Here is a 13707-nt window from a genome sequence, read left to right on the forward strand (position 1 = left end):
GTAAATGCCACACTGACCTCACACACCCCACTGACCTACACCCCACTGACCGACACACCCCACTGACCTACACCCCACTGACCTACACCCCACTGACCTGACACCACTCACGTGACACACACACCCCACTGACCTCACACAGCTCACTGACCTACTACACCCCACTGACCTACACCCCACTGACCACTACACACCCCACTGACTCTACACCAACTCACTGACCTACACACCCCACTGACCTACACACCCACTGACCTAACACACCCACTGACCTACACAACTCAGGTCAGTCAGATGTGTAGGTCAGTGAGGTATGTGTGTCTGTGGTGTGTTCAGTGTTGGGAGTGTGTGTTTCACTAGGTAACCCAGAGACCAACCCACCTAGTCACCTCAACGACTACAACATCTCTCTGCTCTCTCTCTCTCTTTCTGCTCGTCACTGTCAGTGAGCTCTTGTCTGCTCTCTCTCCCCCTCCCTCCTCCCTCTCTCTCTCTCTGCTCTCTCTCTCTCTCTCTCCCTCCCGCCTCAATCTCTGTTTTACTAAGAGCTCCCAGTCTTTCCTCTCTCATACAAGGCTCCCTCTAGTATTGTCCGGTCTTCTCTCCCTCATTCTTTCCCTCTTTCTTTTGGTTGTAGGATGTTACTCTGGCGACTCTTTGGTTTGATGGGCTTCCTAACGCTTTGCAAAGGTAAGACTCATTTTTCTGTGACCTCAGTGGTGTGTGTGTTGAGCTAGTTGTGTGAGGCCTCCTTTCTATCCCCCTAACCCAGGTCTAACCCAGGCCTAACCCAGGTCTAACCCAGGACACACGCTTAGAAAAAAGGGTTCCAAAATGGTTCTTCAGCTGTCCCCATAGGATAACCCTTTTTTGTTTCAGGTAGAACCCCTTTTTGGTTCCATGTAGATCTCTTTTGGATTGAATGTAGAACCCTCTCTGAAAAGGCTTCTACATGAAACTCAAAAAGGGTTCTACTTGGAATCAACAAGGGTTCTTCAAAGGGTTCTCCTATGGGGACAGCCAAAGAACCCTTTTTGGTTCTAGATAGCACCTTTTTTTTCTAAGAGTGCAGTTTACAGAGAGGGATAGAGAAAGAGTGACATTTGTTGTTTTCTGTCTCATATCTGTTAGCAGACATGTCTCTAAACTCCCTCCAGAACAGACATGTCTTTCTAAACTCCCTCCAGAACAGACATGTCTCTACACTCCCTCCAGAACAGACATGTCTTTCTAAACTCCCTCCAGAACAGCCATGTCTCTACACTCCCTCCAGAACAGACATGTCTCTAAACTCCCTCCAGAACAGACATGTCTCTAAACTCCCTCCAGAACAGACATGTCTCTAAACTTCCCTCCCAGAACAGACATTTCCTACACTCCCTCCAGAACAGACATGTCTCTTAACTGCCTCCAGAACAGACCATATGTCCTCAACGCTCGCTCCAGAAACAGACATGTCTCTAAACTCCTCCAGAACAGACATGTCTCTAAACTCCCTCCAGAACAGACAGTCGTCTACACTCCTCCAGAACAGACATTGTCCTACATCCCTCCAGAACAGACATGTCTCTAAACTCCCCCCAGAACAGAACATGTCTCTAAACTCCCTCCAGAACAGACATGCTCTACACTCCCTCCAAACAGACATGTCTCTACACTCCCTCCCAGAACAGACATGTCTCTAACTCCTCCAGAAGCAGACATGTCTCTAAACTCCCTCCAGAACAGAATGTCTTCTAAACTCCCTCCAGAAACAGACATGTCTCAAACTCCCTCCGAACAACATGTCTCTAAAACTCCCTCCAGAAACGACATGTCTCTTAACTCCCTCCAGAACAGACATGTCTCTAAACTCCTCCAGAAAGACATGTCTCTAAACTCCCTCCAGAACAGACATGTCTCTAAACTCCCTCCAGAACAGACATGTCTCCTAAACTCCCTCCAAACAGACAGTCTCTCTAAAATCCCTCCAGAACAGACATGTCTCTAAACTCCCTCCAGAACAGACATGTCTCTTAAACTCCTCCAGAACAGACATCGTCTCTAAACTCCTCCAGAACAGACATGTCTCTTAACTCCCTCCAAACAACAGTCTTAACTCCTTCCAGAACAGAATGTCTTAAACTCCCTCCAGAAACAGACATGTCTCTAAACTCCTTCCAGAACAGAAATGTCTCTAAAACTCCCTCCAGAACAGACATGTCTCTAAACTCCTTCCAGAACAGCCATGTCTCTTAACTCCCTCCAGAACAGACATGTCTCTTTAAATCCCCTCCAGAACAGACTCAAGACAACTGCCATTTATTCCTCCCTCTTCCCACAAATATCCCTAAGTGGAGGAATTAGAGTGTGCGTGTGCTGGGTGTGTGTGTGTTGTGCCCCCACAGAACAGAGAGGTGGCCAGAGGTAAAAGAACACCGGAACTTCCCTTATCTGCTCCAGTTCTGTCTTGGAGCAGAGGGTGATTGTAGGAGAATGAGATGGGTCCACAGACCCCTGCTCCACCCCTCTGTGTGACAGACACCCATTATCACTAATCACGTCTTGCATAGAGGATGGAGCAGGAGCGAAGCGTACGGGCATGAGGCTGCTTTTTGTATAGCAATATGAATCAATGAGAACAGCAGCAGAGGATCACGAGCTGCGGAATCAAGTGCTAAGCATGTCGCGGACATGACGGCTGAACAGCTGGAGCCTACATGCTAATGTATGACGGATGGAAATGGACTAGGCTAGTTAGCGTACGCGGCTAATAGCGTTTCAATCAGTTACGTCACCATTGCTCTGAAACCTAGAGTAGTGTTGCCCCTTCTCTCAAGAGCGCGCTTTTTGTGGAGCGATGGGGGTAACGACGCTTCGTGGGTGACTGTTGTTATGTGTCAGGGGCTCCTGGTTCGCTCCTGTGGTCGGTGACAGATCCGGGGACGGTTTAAAAGTTATACTTTACATTGGTCACAGGGTGCCGGATCCATGGTTGCTGCGCGGAAAGGAGCAAAAGAGGTTGAAAGGGGGGAGGTAACCGATGGTGAGAATGTTCTAGCTATTCTAGGCGGTCACCGCTAATTAGCCGTCTTCAAATCATTATGTCACATGCTCTAAACCTAGAAGTTAGTGTGCCCCTGCCTCATCAAAGCCGCGGCTTTTTGGAGCGATGCCAACGTGAACGACGCTTCTCGTGAGATGGTGTCAACTGTTGTTGAATGTTGTGCAGAGGGTCCCTGGTTCGCGCCCGGGTCGCGGGATCGGAACGTCTTAAATGTTATACTGTTACACTAACCACCAGTGTGGTTGCTCGCCGCGCACGTGAGGACTTAAGGTGCCTATGGAGGCAGATCGCACATTGGACTTTAAGGCCAGGCACCACGGCTAGCGGCGTCCACAAATTCGCTGGATTTTGCTAGTCCATCATTCTGATCTCTTCAGGAGAGTTATAGCGGAATTGCGCATGCACTCACCATCTCACTTTCATAAAATGTGACCAAAAATATCCCGGCAATAATGGTATACTCAGCTCGACTTTATTTGCTTTATCAATCTCTAAGTATCCCGCAACACCTCAAGCGTTACCCTACCATAAACTTCTTCACAAGGTTTTTGCTCGGATCCTTCTAGGGCGTATGCGCTCTGAAAATCTATGTTTCATGTTATAATCTCCACCCGGCACAGCCAGAAGAGGACTGGCCAACCATCATAGCCTGGTTTCTTCCTAGGTTTTGGCCTTTCTAGGGAGTTTTTCCTAGCCACCGTGCTTCTACACCTGCATTGCTTGCTGTTTGGGGTTTTAGGCTRGGTTTCTGTACAGCGCTTTGATATATCAGCTGATGTAAGAAGGGCTTATAAATACATTTGATTTGATGTAGAACTTCAACCGCAATTTTTAAAACCGTTTATGTTGAATCATATATATCATTCAAACGCTTGTTTTTCCGGAGCATATCGTTAGCTAGTCCATACATGGCTGTATCCTTTGTAGACATAGTGCTTCGCGCTGAAAAATGTGTCATTTCCTGACATCCAATTGGTTACTGGCATTTAAAGGCCCTTTCCGGGAACCTGATTGGTTAAAATGCCTAATGTGCCACTTCCTTGTTTGAGAATATCTCCTGCGAAGAATCAACGTAAAGAGAGACAAAATGATAAAATCTCGAAGAATATACATACAGTATGTGAATAAAAATAGGTGATCTCAGTTAGCCAATGGGAGAAAAGCAGTGAATGAAAGAAAAAAATTTGCCTGATCCGACGATCGAGGCAGTACATGTAGAGGAGGAATAGGAGGTAGCCCGCAGCTGCGCGTTGAGACGCAAATTAGTTGAGATGAAGACGMCAACTAGCMGCGATCAACCAGACAGCAGCCAGCCAAACAGTGGCTTTTATTCCACATGTCTCAAATAAACTAACTTGTACATTATTTGATTTGCCCTAAGTGTATAAACACTGGACTGAAAATCACCATAGACTTCATCAACCAGTGATTCTGTAATTCTGTCATGATAGAATGTGCAGACTGTGAAGGTGATCGTGATGCATTTCGGAGGAGTGTTTACACTTCCTCAAGGCTGCAGGAGTGCTCCAGGGGAGATATGGCATTTGATATAAAAGTGAGGATGGTTCTTCTAGCCCACGGACTTGGTTATGCAACTCTAAAGAAAATAAGCAAAGTCCTAGGGATTCCTTCCTTGCTTCTAAGCTCATATCAGAGACATGACAGGTAAATTAAAAGGGAGAGTAGCCCATTATTGTCAGGTGACTTGCTGTATATACTGTGGCTTGCAAAAGTATTCACCCCCCTTGATTTTTCCTATTATCTGTTGCCTTACAACCTGGAATTAAAATTCAATTGTTGGGGGTTTGTATCATTGTATTTACACAAAAAGCCTATACCACTACAAATATGTAAAAATATTTTATAGTGAAATTAACAAGAATAAGACAAAAAACAGAAAACGAGCATGCATAATTATTCCCCCCCCCCCCCCCCCCAAAAAAAGGATTGCTGGGATCAGCAATCTTTAGTCATACTACAGATTCTCCATTGGATTGAGATCTGTCTTTGACTAGCATTCCAAGACATTTAAATGTTTCCCCTTAAAACACTCAAGTGTTGCTTTAGCAGTATGCTTTGGTCATTGTCCTGCTGGAAGGTGAACCTTCGTCCAGTCTCAATTCTGGAAGACTGAAACAGGTTTCCCTCAAGAATTTCCCTGTATTTAGCGCCATCTTCATTCCTTCAATTCGGACCAGTTTCCCAGTCCCTGCCCGATGAAAAACATCCCTACAGCATGATGCTCCCACCACCATGCTTCACTGTGGGATGGTGTTCTCGGGTGATGAGAGTGTTGGGTTTGCGCCAGACATAGCATTTTCCTTGATGGCCAAAAAGCAAAATATTTTGTTCTCATCTGACCACGTACCTTCTTCCATATATTGGGGAGCTCCCCATGCCTTTTGGCAAACACCAACATGTTTGCTTATTTTTTCTTTAAGCAATGGCTTTTTTCTGCCACTCTTCCATAAAGCCCAGCTTGGTAGATGTACGGCTTAAAGTGGTCCTATTAACAGATACTCCAATCTCCGCAGTGGGGCTTTGCAGGTCCTTCAGGTTATCTTTAGTCTCTTTGTGCCTCTCTGATAATGCCATCTGCCTAGTCTGTGAGTTTTGGTGGGTGGCCTCTCTTTGACAGGTTTGTTGTGGTGCCATATTCCTCATTTTAATAATGGTGCTCTGTGGGATTGCAAAGTTTCTGATATTTTTTATAACCCACCCTGATCTGTACTTCTCCACAACTTTGTCCCTGATCTGTTTGGAGAGCTCCTTGGTCTTCATGGTGCGCTTTCTTGATGGTGCCCTTTGTTGTGGTGTTGCAGACTCTGTGGTCTTTCAGAACAGGTGTATATAGTACTGAGATCATGTGACAGATCATGTGACACTTAGATTGCACAGGTGGACTATATTTAACAAAATTATGAGACTTCTGAAGAGTAATTGGTTGCACCAGATATTAATTAGGGCTTCATAGCAAAGGGGTGAATACATATGCACGCCACCACTTTGCGTATTTTCTTTGTAATTTTTTTTTTTAAACAAGTAATTAAAAATTTCACTTCACAATTTGGACTATTTTGTGTATGCCATTATATGAAATCCAAATAAAAATCTATTTAAATTACAGTTGTTAATGCAACAAATAGGAAAAACGCCAAGGAGGATGAATACTTATGCAAGGCACTGTAATCATTATTTCCTTGTTCCAGCAAATGTATTCAATGTTAACAAAAACAGAGTGATAGGAAAACATAACTAATACAATGGGACTGTCACATAGTGACAGTGTCATGGGCTGTCCCTATGTGATTAGTGAGAAATTTGCTTTACATAAAGTAAATACATACTGATATGCTAATATTTTACATAGGGTAACATGCCTGATATTAGTCCTGAAGTATGTCTGTAATGTTGACAGACATAATAAGTACTCCCCCCCCCACTTTAGTTGCAGAAGATAATTAGAAGAGCATCACAGATATAGACCAGAATGCAGAGATGCTAGGAGGATGGGAACAGATATAGACCCAGACATAGCAGAGTTATGAAGAGGATGAGGATTACAGATATAGACCCAGAACAGCGAGATGCTGTAGGAGGATGAGGATACAGATATAGACCCAGACCATAGCAGAGTTACTGAAGGAGGATGGATACAGATATAGACCAGAACATAGCAGAGATGCTGAAGGAGGATGAGGATACAGATATAGACCCAGACATAGCAAGATGCTGAAGGAGGATGAGGATACAGTAGATGACCCGAGCACAGCAGCAGATGCTGAAGGAGGATGAGGATACAGATATAGCACCAGACATAGCAGAGATGCTGAAGGAGGTGAGGATACAGATATAGACCCGACATAGCAGAGTGCTGAGGAGGATGAGATACGATATAGACCCAGCATAGCAGAGATGCTGAAGGAGGATGAGGATACAGATATAGACCGACATAGCAGAGTTGCTGAAGGAGGATGAGGATACAGCTATAGACCCAGACATAGCAGAGTTACTGAAGGAGGATTGGATACAGATATAGAGCCAGACATAGCAGAGAGGCTGAAGGAGGATTGGATACGATATAGACCCAGACATAGGCAGAGTTACTGGGAGGATGAGATACAGATATAGACCAGACATAGCAAGAATGTAAGGAGGATGAGGATACAGAATATAGAGCCAGACATAGCAGAGATGCTGAAGGAGGATAGGATACAGATATAGACCCAGACATAGCAGAGATGCTGAAGGAGGATGAGGATGCTATCATAGACATTCATGTATCCTTCGATGACACTTGGCTCAAGAGAAGATTCACTTCAACTACGGGATAGGTGTGGCCTTGGTGCTGGTACCAGCGAGCCATAGAAAATGGTGAAGACCACCCTGTCACAAAAACTTTGGAGCTATACCTTTTTTTAATAGAGAGGTTGCACAGAAAACGGTACCTGTATTCATAGGATGTAAATGATAACGTCCTCAAAATAATGTAGCACGGAGGAACCAGAATGCCATGAATGTCTGAACTCTATATATGGTTGCACATGCCCCAAGACTGTCTTCGGGCAAAAGCTGCATTTGACGGAACAGCCAGTATGGCAGTAGCCACATTAATGAGGGAGCCACTGCTATATCATAATGGAAGAAACAATGTGGCTTGATAGCACTTTGGTGACACTGGAGCAATCAGAGAGGAGTTGTGAGAGCTGATGCTGCTTCAATGGAGTGTGCAAGCGTAGCCAGCAACAACTCAAGGAGGGCTTTACATATATTTTAACATTTTTATTTCACCTTTATTTAACCATGTAGGCTAGTTGAGAACAAGTTCTCATTTACACTGCGACCTGACAAGATAAAGCAAAGCAGTTCGACACATACAACAACACAGAGTTACACATGGAATAAAAAAAACATACGGTCAATAATACAGTAGAAAAAAAGTATATGTACAGTCGAGGCCAAAAGTTTTTGAATGACACAAATATTAATTTCCACAAAGTTTGCTGCTTCAGTGTCTTTAGATATTTTGTCAGATGTTACTATGGAATACTGAAGTATATTACAAGCGTTTCATAAGTGTCAAAGGCTTTTATTGACAATTAAATGAAGTTGATGCAAAGAGTCAATATTTGCTGTGTTGAACCTTCTTTTTCAAGACCTCTGCAATCCGCCCTGGCATGCTGTCAATTAACTTCTGGCCACATCCTGACTGATGGCAGCCCATTCTTACATAATCAATGCTTGGAGTTTGTTGTCCACCCGCCTCTTGAGCATTGATCACAAGTTCTCAATGGGATTAAGCTGGGGAGTTTCTGCCATGACCCAAAATATCGAAGTTTTGTTCCCGAGCCACTTAGTTATCACTTTTGCTATGGCAAGGTGGTCCATCATGTGGAAAAGACATTGTTCGTCACCAAACTGTTCCTGGATGGTTGGGAGAAGTTGCTCTCGGAGGATGTGTTGGTACATTCTTATTCATGGCTGTGTTCTTAAGCAAAATTGTGAGTGAGCCCACTCCCTTGGCTGAGAAGCAACCCACAGATGAATGGTCTCAGGATGCTTTACTGTTGGCATGACACAGGACTGATGGTAGCGCTCACCTTGTCTTCTCCGGACAAGCTTTTTTCCGGATGCCCCAACAATCGGAAAGGGATTCATCAGAGAAAATGACTTTACCCAGTCCTCAGCAGTCCAACCCTGTACCTTTTCAGAATATCAGTCTGTCCTTGATGTTTTTCCTGGAGAGAAGTGGCTTCTTTGCTGCCCTTCTTGACACCAGGCCATCCTCCAAAAGTCTCGCCTCACTGTGCGTGCAGATGCACTCACACCTGCCTGCTGCCATTCCGAGCAAGCTCTGTACTGGTGGTGCCCCCATCCCGCAGCTGAATCAACTTTAGGAATGGTCCTGGCACTTGCTGGACTTTTGGGCACCCTGAAGCCTTCTTCACAACAATTGAACCGCTCTCCTTGAAGTTCTTGATGATCCGATAAATGGTTGATTTAGGTGCAATCTTACTGGCAGCAATATCCTTGCCTGTGAAGCCCTTTTTGTGCAAAGCAATGATGACAGCACAAGTTTCCTTGCAGGTAACCATGGTTGACAGAGGAAGAACAATGATTCCAAGCACCACCCTCCTTTTGAAGCTTCCAGTCTGTTATTCGAACTCATCAGCATGACAGAGTGATCTCCAGCCCTGCCTCGACACACTCACACCTGTGTTAACGAGAGAATACTGACTGATGTCAGCTGGTCCTTTGTGGCAGGGCTGAAATGCAGTGGAATTTTTTTGGGGGGATTCAGTTAATTTGCATGGCAAAGAGGGACTTTGCAATTAATTGCATTCATCTGATCACTCTTCATAACTTCTGGAGTATATGCAATTGACATCATACAAACTGAGCAGCAGACTTTGTGAAAATTAATATTTGTGTCATTCTAAAACTTTTGGCCATGACTGTACAGTGTGTACAAATGAGGTAAGATAAGGCAATAAAATAGGCCATAGTGGCGAGGTAATTACGATATAGCAATTAAACACTGGAGTGTTAAATGTGCAGAAGATGAATGTGCAAGTAGAGATACGGGGTGCAAAGGAGCAAAATAAATAAATAAATACAGTATGGAGATGAGGTAGTTGGATAGGCTATTTACAGATGGGCTATGTACAGGTGCAATGATCTGTGAGCTGCTCTGACAGCTGGTGTTGATGTTAGTGAGGGAGATAAGAGTCTCCAGCTTCAGCAATTTTTGCAGTTCGTTCCAGTCATTGCAGCAGAGAACTGGAAGGAAAGGCGGCCAAAGGAGGAATTGGCTTTGGAGTGACCAGTGAATATACCTCTGGAGCGAGTGCTGTGGGTGGGTGCTGCTATGGTGACCAGTGAATGATATAAGGCAGGGATTTACTAGCAAAGACTTGTAGGTGACCTGGAGCCAGTGGTCTCTGGCGACGAGTATGAAGCGAGGGCCAGCCAACGAGAGGTACAGGTCGCAGTGGTGGTAGTATATGGGCTTTGGTGACAAAACTGATGGCACTGTGATAGACTGCATTCAATTTGTTGAGTAGAGTGTTGGAGGCTATTTTGTAAATCACATCGCCGAAGTCGAGTATTGGGTAGGATAGTCATTTTACGAGGGTATGTTTGGCAGCATGAATGAAGGATGCTTTGTTGCGAAATAGGAAGCCGATTCTAGATTTAATTTTGGATTGGAGATGCTTAATGTGAGTCTGGAAGGAGAGTTTACAGTCTAACCAGACACCTAGGTATTTGTAGTTGTCCACATATTCTAGGTCAGAACCGTCCAGAGTAGTGATGCTGGACGGGCGGACAGTTGTGGGCAGCGATCGGTTGAAGAGGATGCATTTAGTTTACTTTGCATTTAAGAGCAGTTGGAGGCCACGGAAGGAGTTATTATTGTATTGAAGCTCGTCTGGAGGTTAGTTAGCACAGTGTCCAAGAAGGGCCAAGATACCGAATGGTGTCGTCTGCGTAGTGGTGGATCAGAGAATCACCAGCAGCAAGAGCGACATCATTGACGTATGCAGAGAAGAGAGACGGCCCGAGAATTGAACCATGTGGCACCCCATAGAGACTGCCAGAGGTCTACAACAGGCCCTCCGATTGACAACTGAACTCTATCGAGAAGTAGTTGGTGAACCAGGCGAGGCAATCATTTGAGGAACCAAGGCTGTTGAGTCTGCGACAAGAATGTGGTGATTGACAGAGTCGAAAGCCTTGGCCAGGTCGATGAATACGGCTGCACAGTATTGTCTCTTACATGGGTCAGGCATAGCTGATTAATGTTCTGCACATTTCAAAGCCATACAAAATCCTTGTATGTGACAAATTGAGCAAAGTGACATGAGAATTTGCTCAAAACTGCATATTTGTCCAACAGCCAGTATTCAAAGCATATGCTCTACTGCTTGAAACAAATGTATTAAATGTGCTAATGTATTTTAAAAAGTTTATTGATGTTTGTCAATTTAGAAGTGATATATATTAATGTGACATAAATTTCATATTATGGAAAGTACAATAGAATGTGCCTTAAAGTACTACTTATGTTATTTTTTGGGGGTATGTATACTTTACTATTTATATTTTTTGACCATTTTTACTTTTACTTCACTACATTACAAAAGAAAATACATTTTATTCGTTACATCTTAATGCTTAGCAGGACAGGAAAATTGTTAAATTCACGCATTTATCAAGAGAACATCCCTGGTCATCCCTACTGCCTCTGATCTGGTGGACTCACTAAACACACATGYTTCGTTTGTAAATTATGTCTGAGTGTTGGAGTGTGCCTCTGGGTATCCGTAAATTTAAAAAACAAGAAAATGGTGCCATCTGGTTTGTTAATATAAGGAATTTGAAATTATTTAWACTTTTATTTTTGATACTTAAGTAGATTTAAAACCAAATSCTAGTATTTTACTGGGTGACTTTCACTTGAGTAATTTTCTATGAAGGTATCTTTACTTTTACTCAAGTATGACAATTGAGTACTTTTTCCACCACAGCTGACACTAATAACTGATGTGGCTTGAACAATAACAAGCTACATGGTAATGCTACCGAGTAATGACACTCAATGCTACATGCTAAAACTCAGTCCTGTGGCTAATGCTACATGCTAAAACTCAGTCCTGTGGCTAATGCTACATGCTAAAAGTCTAAAAAGTCAAAGCCTGGCTGCAGCCAAGGAGAGAGAATAAAATATCATACAGTACAACAAACCACAGAGAAGAACTTTCCAGAGCAAGTTTCTGTGAGGCACCTTTAACCTTTCACCTGAACAGTGGCTGGGGGAGGGGGCGAAGAGGAGACAGAATGAGAGTGAACTGGGTGAGAGGATGAAACTGGACGTCTTAAAACCTCTACTCACTCCGACTCAGATCAACAATGAGACCGGAAAAACAAAATGTCAGGAGTGAGGAAGGGACAGAGAAAAAGAGAGAGCGAGAGATACAGAAAGGCGGGTGGAGTCGGAAATTATATTGTATGTTGTTATTGGTAGTATTTGGGAACTGTTGCCTCACTAAACATCAAAACCCTAGSATATTTTAATCAACTCATAGAAGTTCATAAACCGTTAACCTATCTGACATTACCAGTTATAAACAGCAGGCCATTTAACCAGTAAACACTCTTCACTTTCCATCTCTACCACAGGCACAACCTGCAGTACTACTTATTTCACTGAGAGGGAGGCAGATATAATAGCGTTTTAAAAAAACATGATTTTTTTYTCTCTCTGAAATGAAACCATCAAGTGATTGATGTCAAACAAATACATCTGTCATTGAACAACCTCATGCCATGATTAGATAGTGAAAAAACACACCAATCTTTCATAAATTCGTTAATCGTTAAGAGTCTGATTGATGCACCTGTGCGTCAATCTAACAAAAAAATAAAAATCCCCATAAAAATCGGTCAGTTTAAGCTAGAGATAGCATGGGCTGCGTCTCAATCCACAGCATCCGCCTGTCGGCCTTCCGCATCTGATTGGAAGGTGGCCGAGCTACAGCGGTGTTTGTCAGGCCATGAGACATTCCGAAAATCAGTTCTCTCACAAAAATGTGGGGTTAAATATGTTTTAAAAAATCACAAATAATTCCTGAGCTTTCTTATATCTCCTAGACATAGCATAGACACTTCAAAACCTTATTCCTTATGATTTTTTTTTTTTACTGTTTATTTTGCCATTTATGAAGGGAAAGGGAAATACCTAGTCAGTTGTACAACTGAATGCATTCAACTGAAATGTGTCTCGCATTTCAAATCAAAGTTTATTTGTCACGTGCGCCAAATACAACATGTTACAGTTACCTTACAGTGAAATGCTTACTTACAGGCTCTAACCAATAGTGCAAAAAAGGTWTTAGGTGAACAATAGGTAAGTAAAGAAATAAAACGACAGTGAAAAATAACAGTAGCGAGGCTATATACAGTAGGGAGGCTATAAAAGTAGCGAGGCTACATACAGACACCGGTTAGTCAGGCTKATTGAGGTAGTATGTACATGTAGATATGGTTAAARTGACTATGCATATATGATGAAMAGAGAGTAGCAGTAGCGTAAAAGAGGGGTTGGCGGGTGGTGGGTGGGACACAATGCAGATAGCCCGGTTAGCCAATGTGCAGGAGCACTGGTTGGTCGGCCCAATTGAGGTAGTATGTACATGAATGTATAGTTAAAGTGACCATGCATATATGATAAACAGAGAATAGCAGCAGCGTAAAAAGAGGGGTTGGGGAGGCACAATGCAAATAGTCCGGGTAGCCATCTGATTACCTGTTCAGGAGTCTTATGGCTTGGGTGTAAAAACTGTTGAGAAGCCTTTTTGTCCTAGACTTAGCACTCCGGTACCGCTTGCCATGCGGTAGTAGAGAGAACAGTCTATGACTGGGGTGGCTGGGGTCTTTGATAATTTTTAGGGCCTTTCTCTGACACCTCCTGGTGTAGAGGTCCTGGATGGCAGGCAGCTTAGCCCCAGTGATGTATTGGGCCGTACGCACTACCCTCTGTAGTGCCTTGCGGTCGGAGGCCGAGCAATTGCCGTACCAGGCAGTAGTGATGCAACCAGTCAGGATGCTCTTGATGTTGCAGCTGTAGAACCTTTTGAGGATCTCAGGACCCATGCCAAATC

At 43.7% G+C, this 13707-nt stretch overlaps 1 protein-coding gene across 1 annotated transcript in view; it reads left to right on the plus strand.

Moving 5' to 3' along the window:
* Nucleotides 1–361: 361 nt before the first annotated feature.
* LOC112071133 (lipase member H-like) overlaps nucleotides 362–13707 on the plus strand; it is a 22530-nt gene continuing 9184 nt past the window's right edge. The window contains exon 1 of the mRNA XM_024138601.2: nucleotides 362–690. Coding sequence (XP_023994369.1) covers nucleotides 639–690 — 52 coding nt within the window. The 5' untranslated portion in view covers nucleotides 362–638. The remainder of the gene's footprint in view (nucleotides 691–13707) is intronic.

This window comes from Salvelinus sp. IW2-2015, unplaced genomic scaffold (genome assembly GCF_002910315.2).
Source record: "Salvelinus sp. IW2-2015 unplaced genomic scaffold, ASM291031v2 Un_scaffold1526, whole genome shotgun sequence".
NCBI lineage: Eukaryota > Metazoa > Chordata > Actinopteri > Salmoniformes > Salmonidae > Salvelinus > Salvelinus sp. IW2-2015.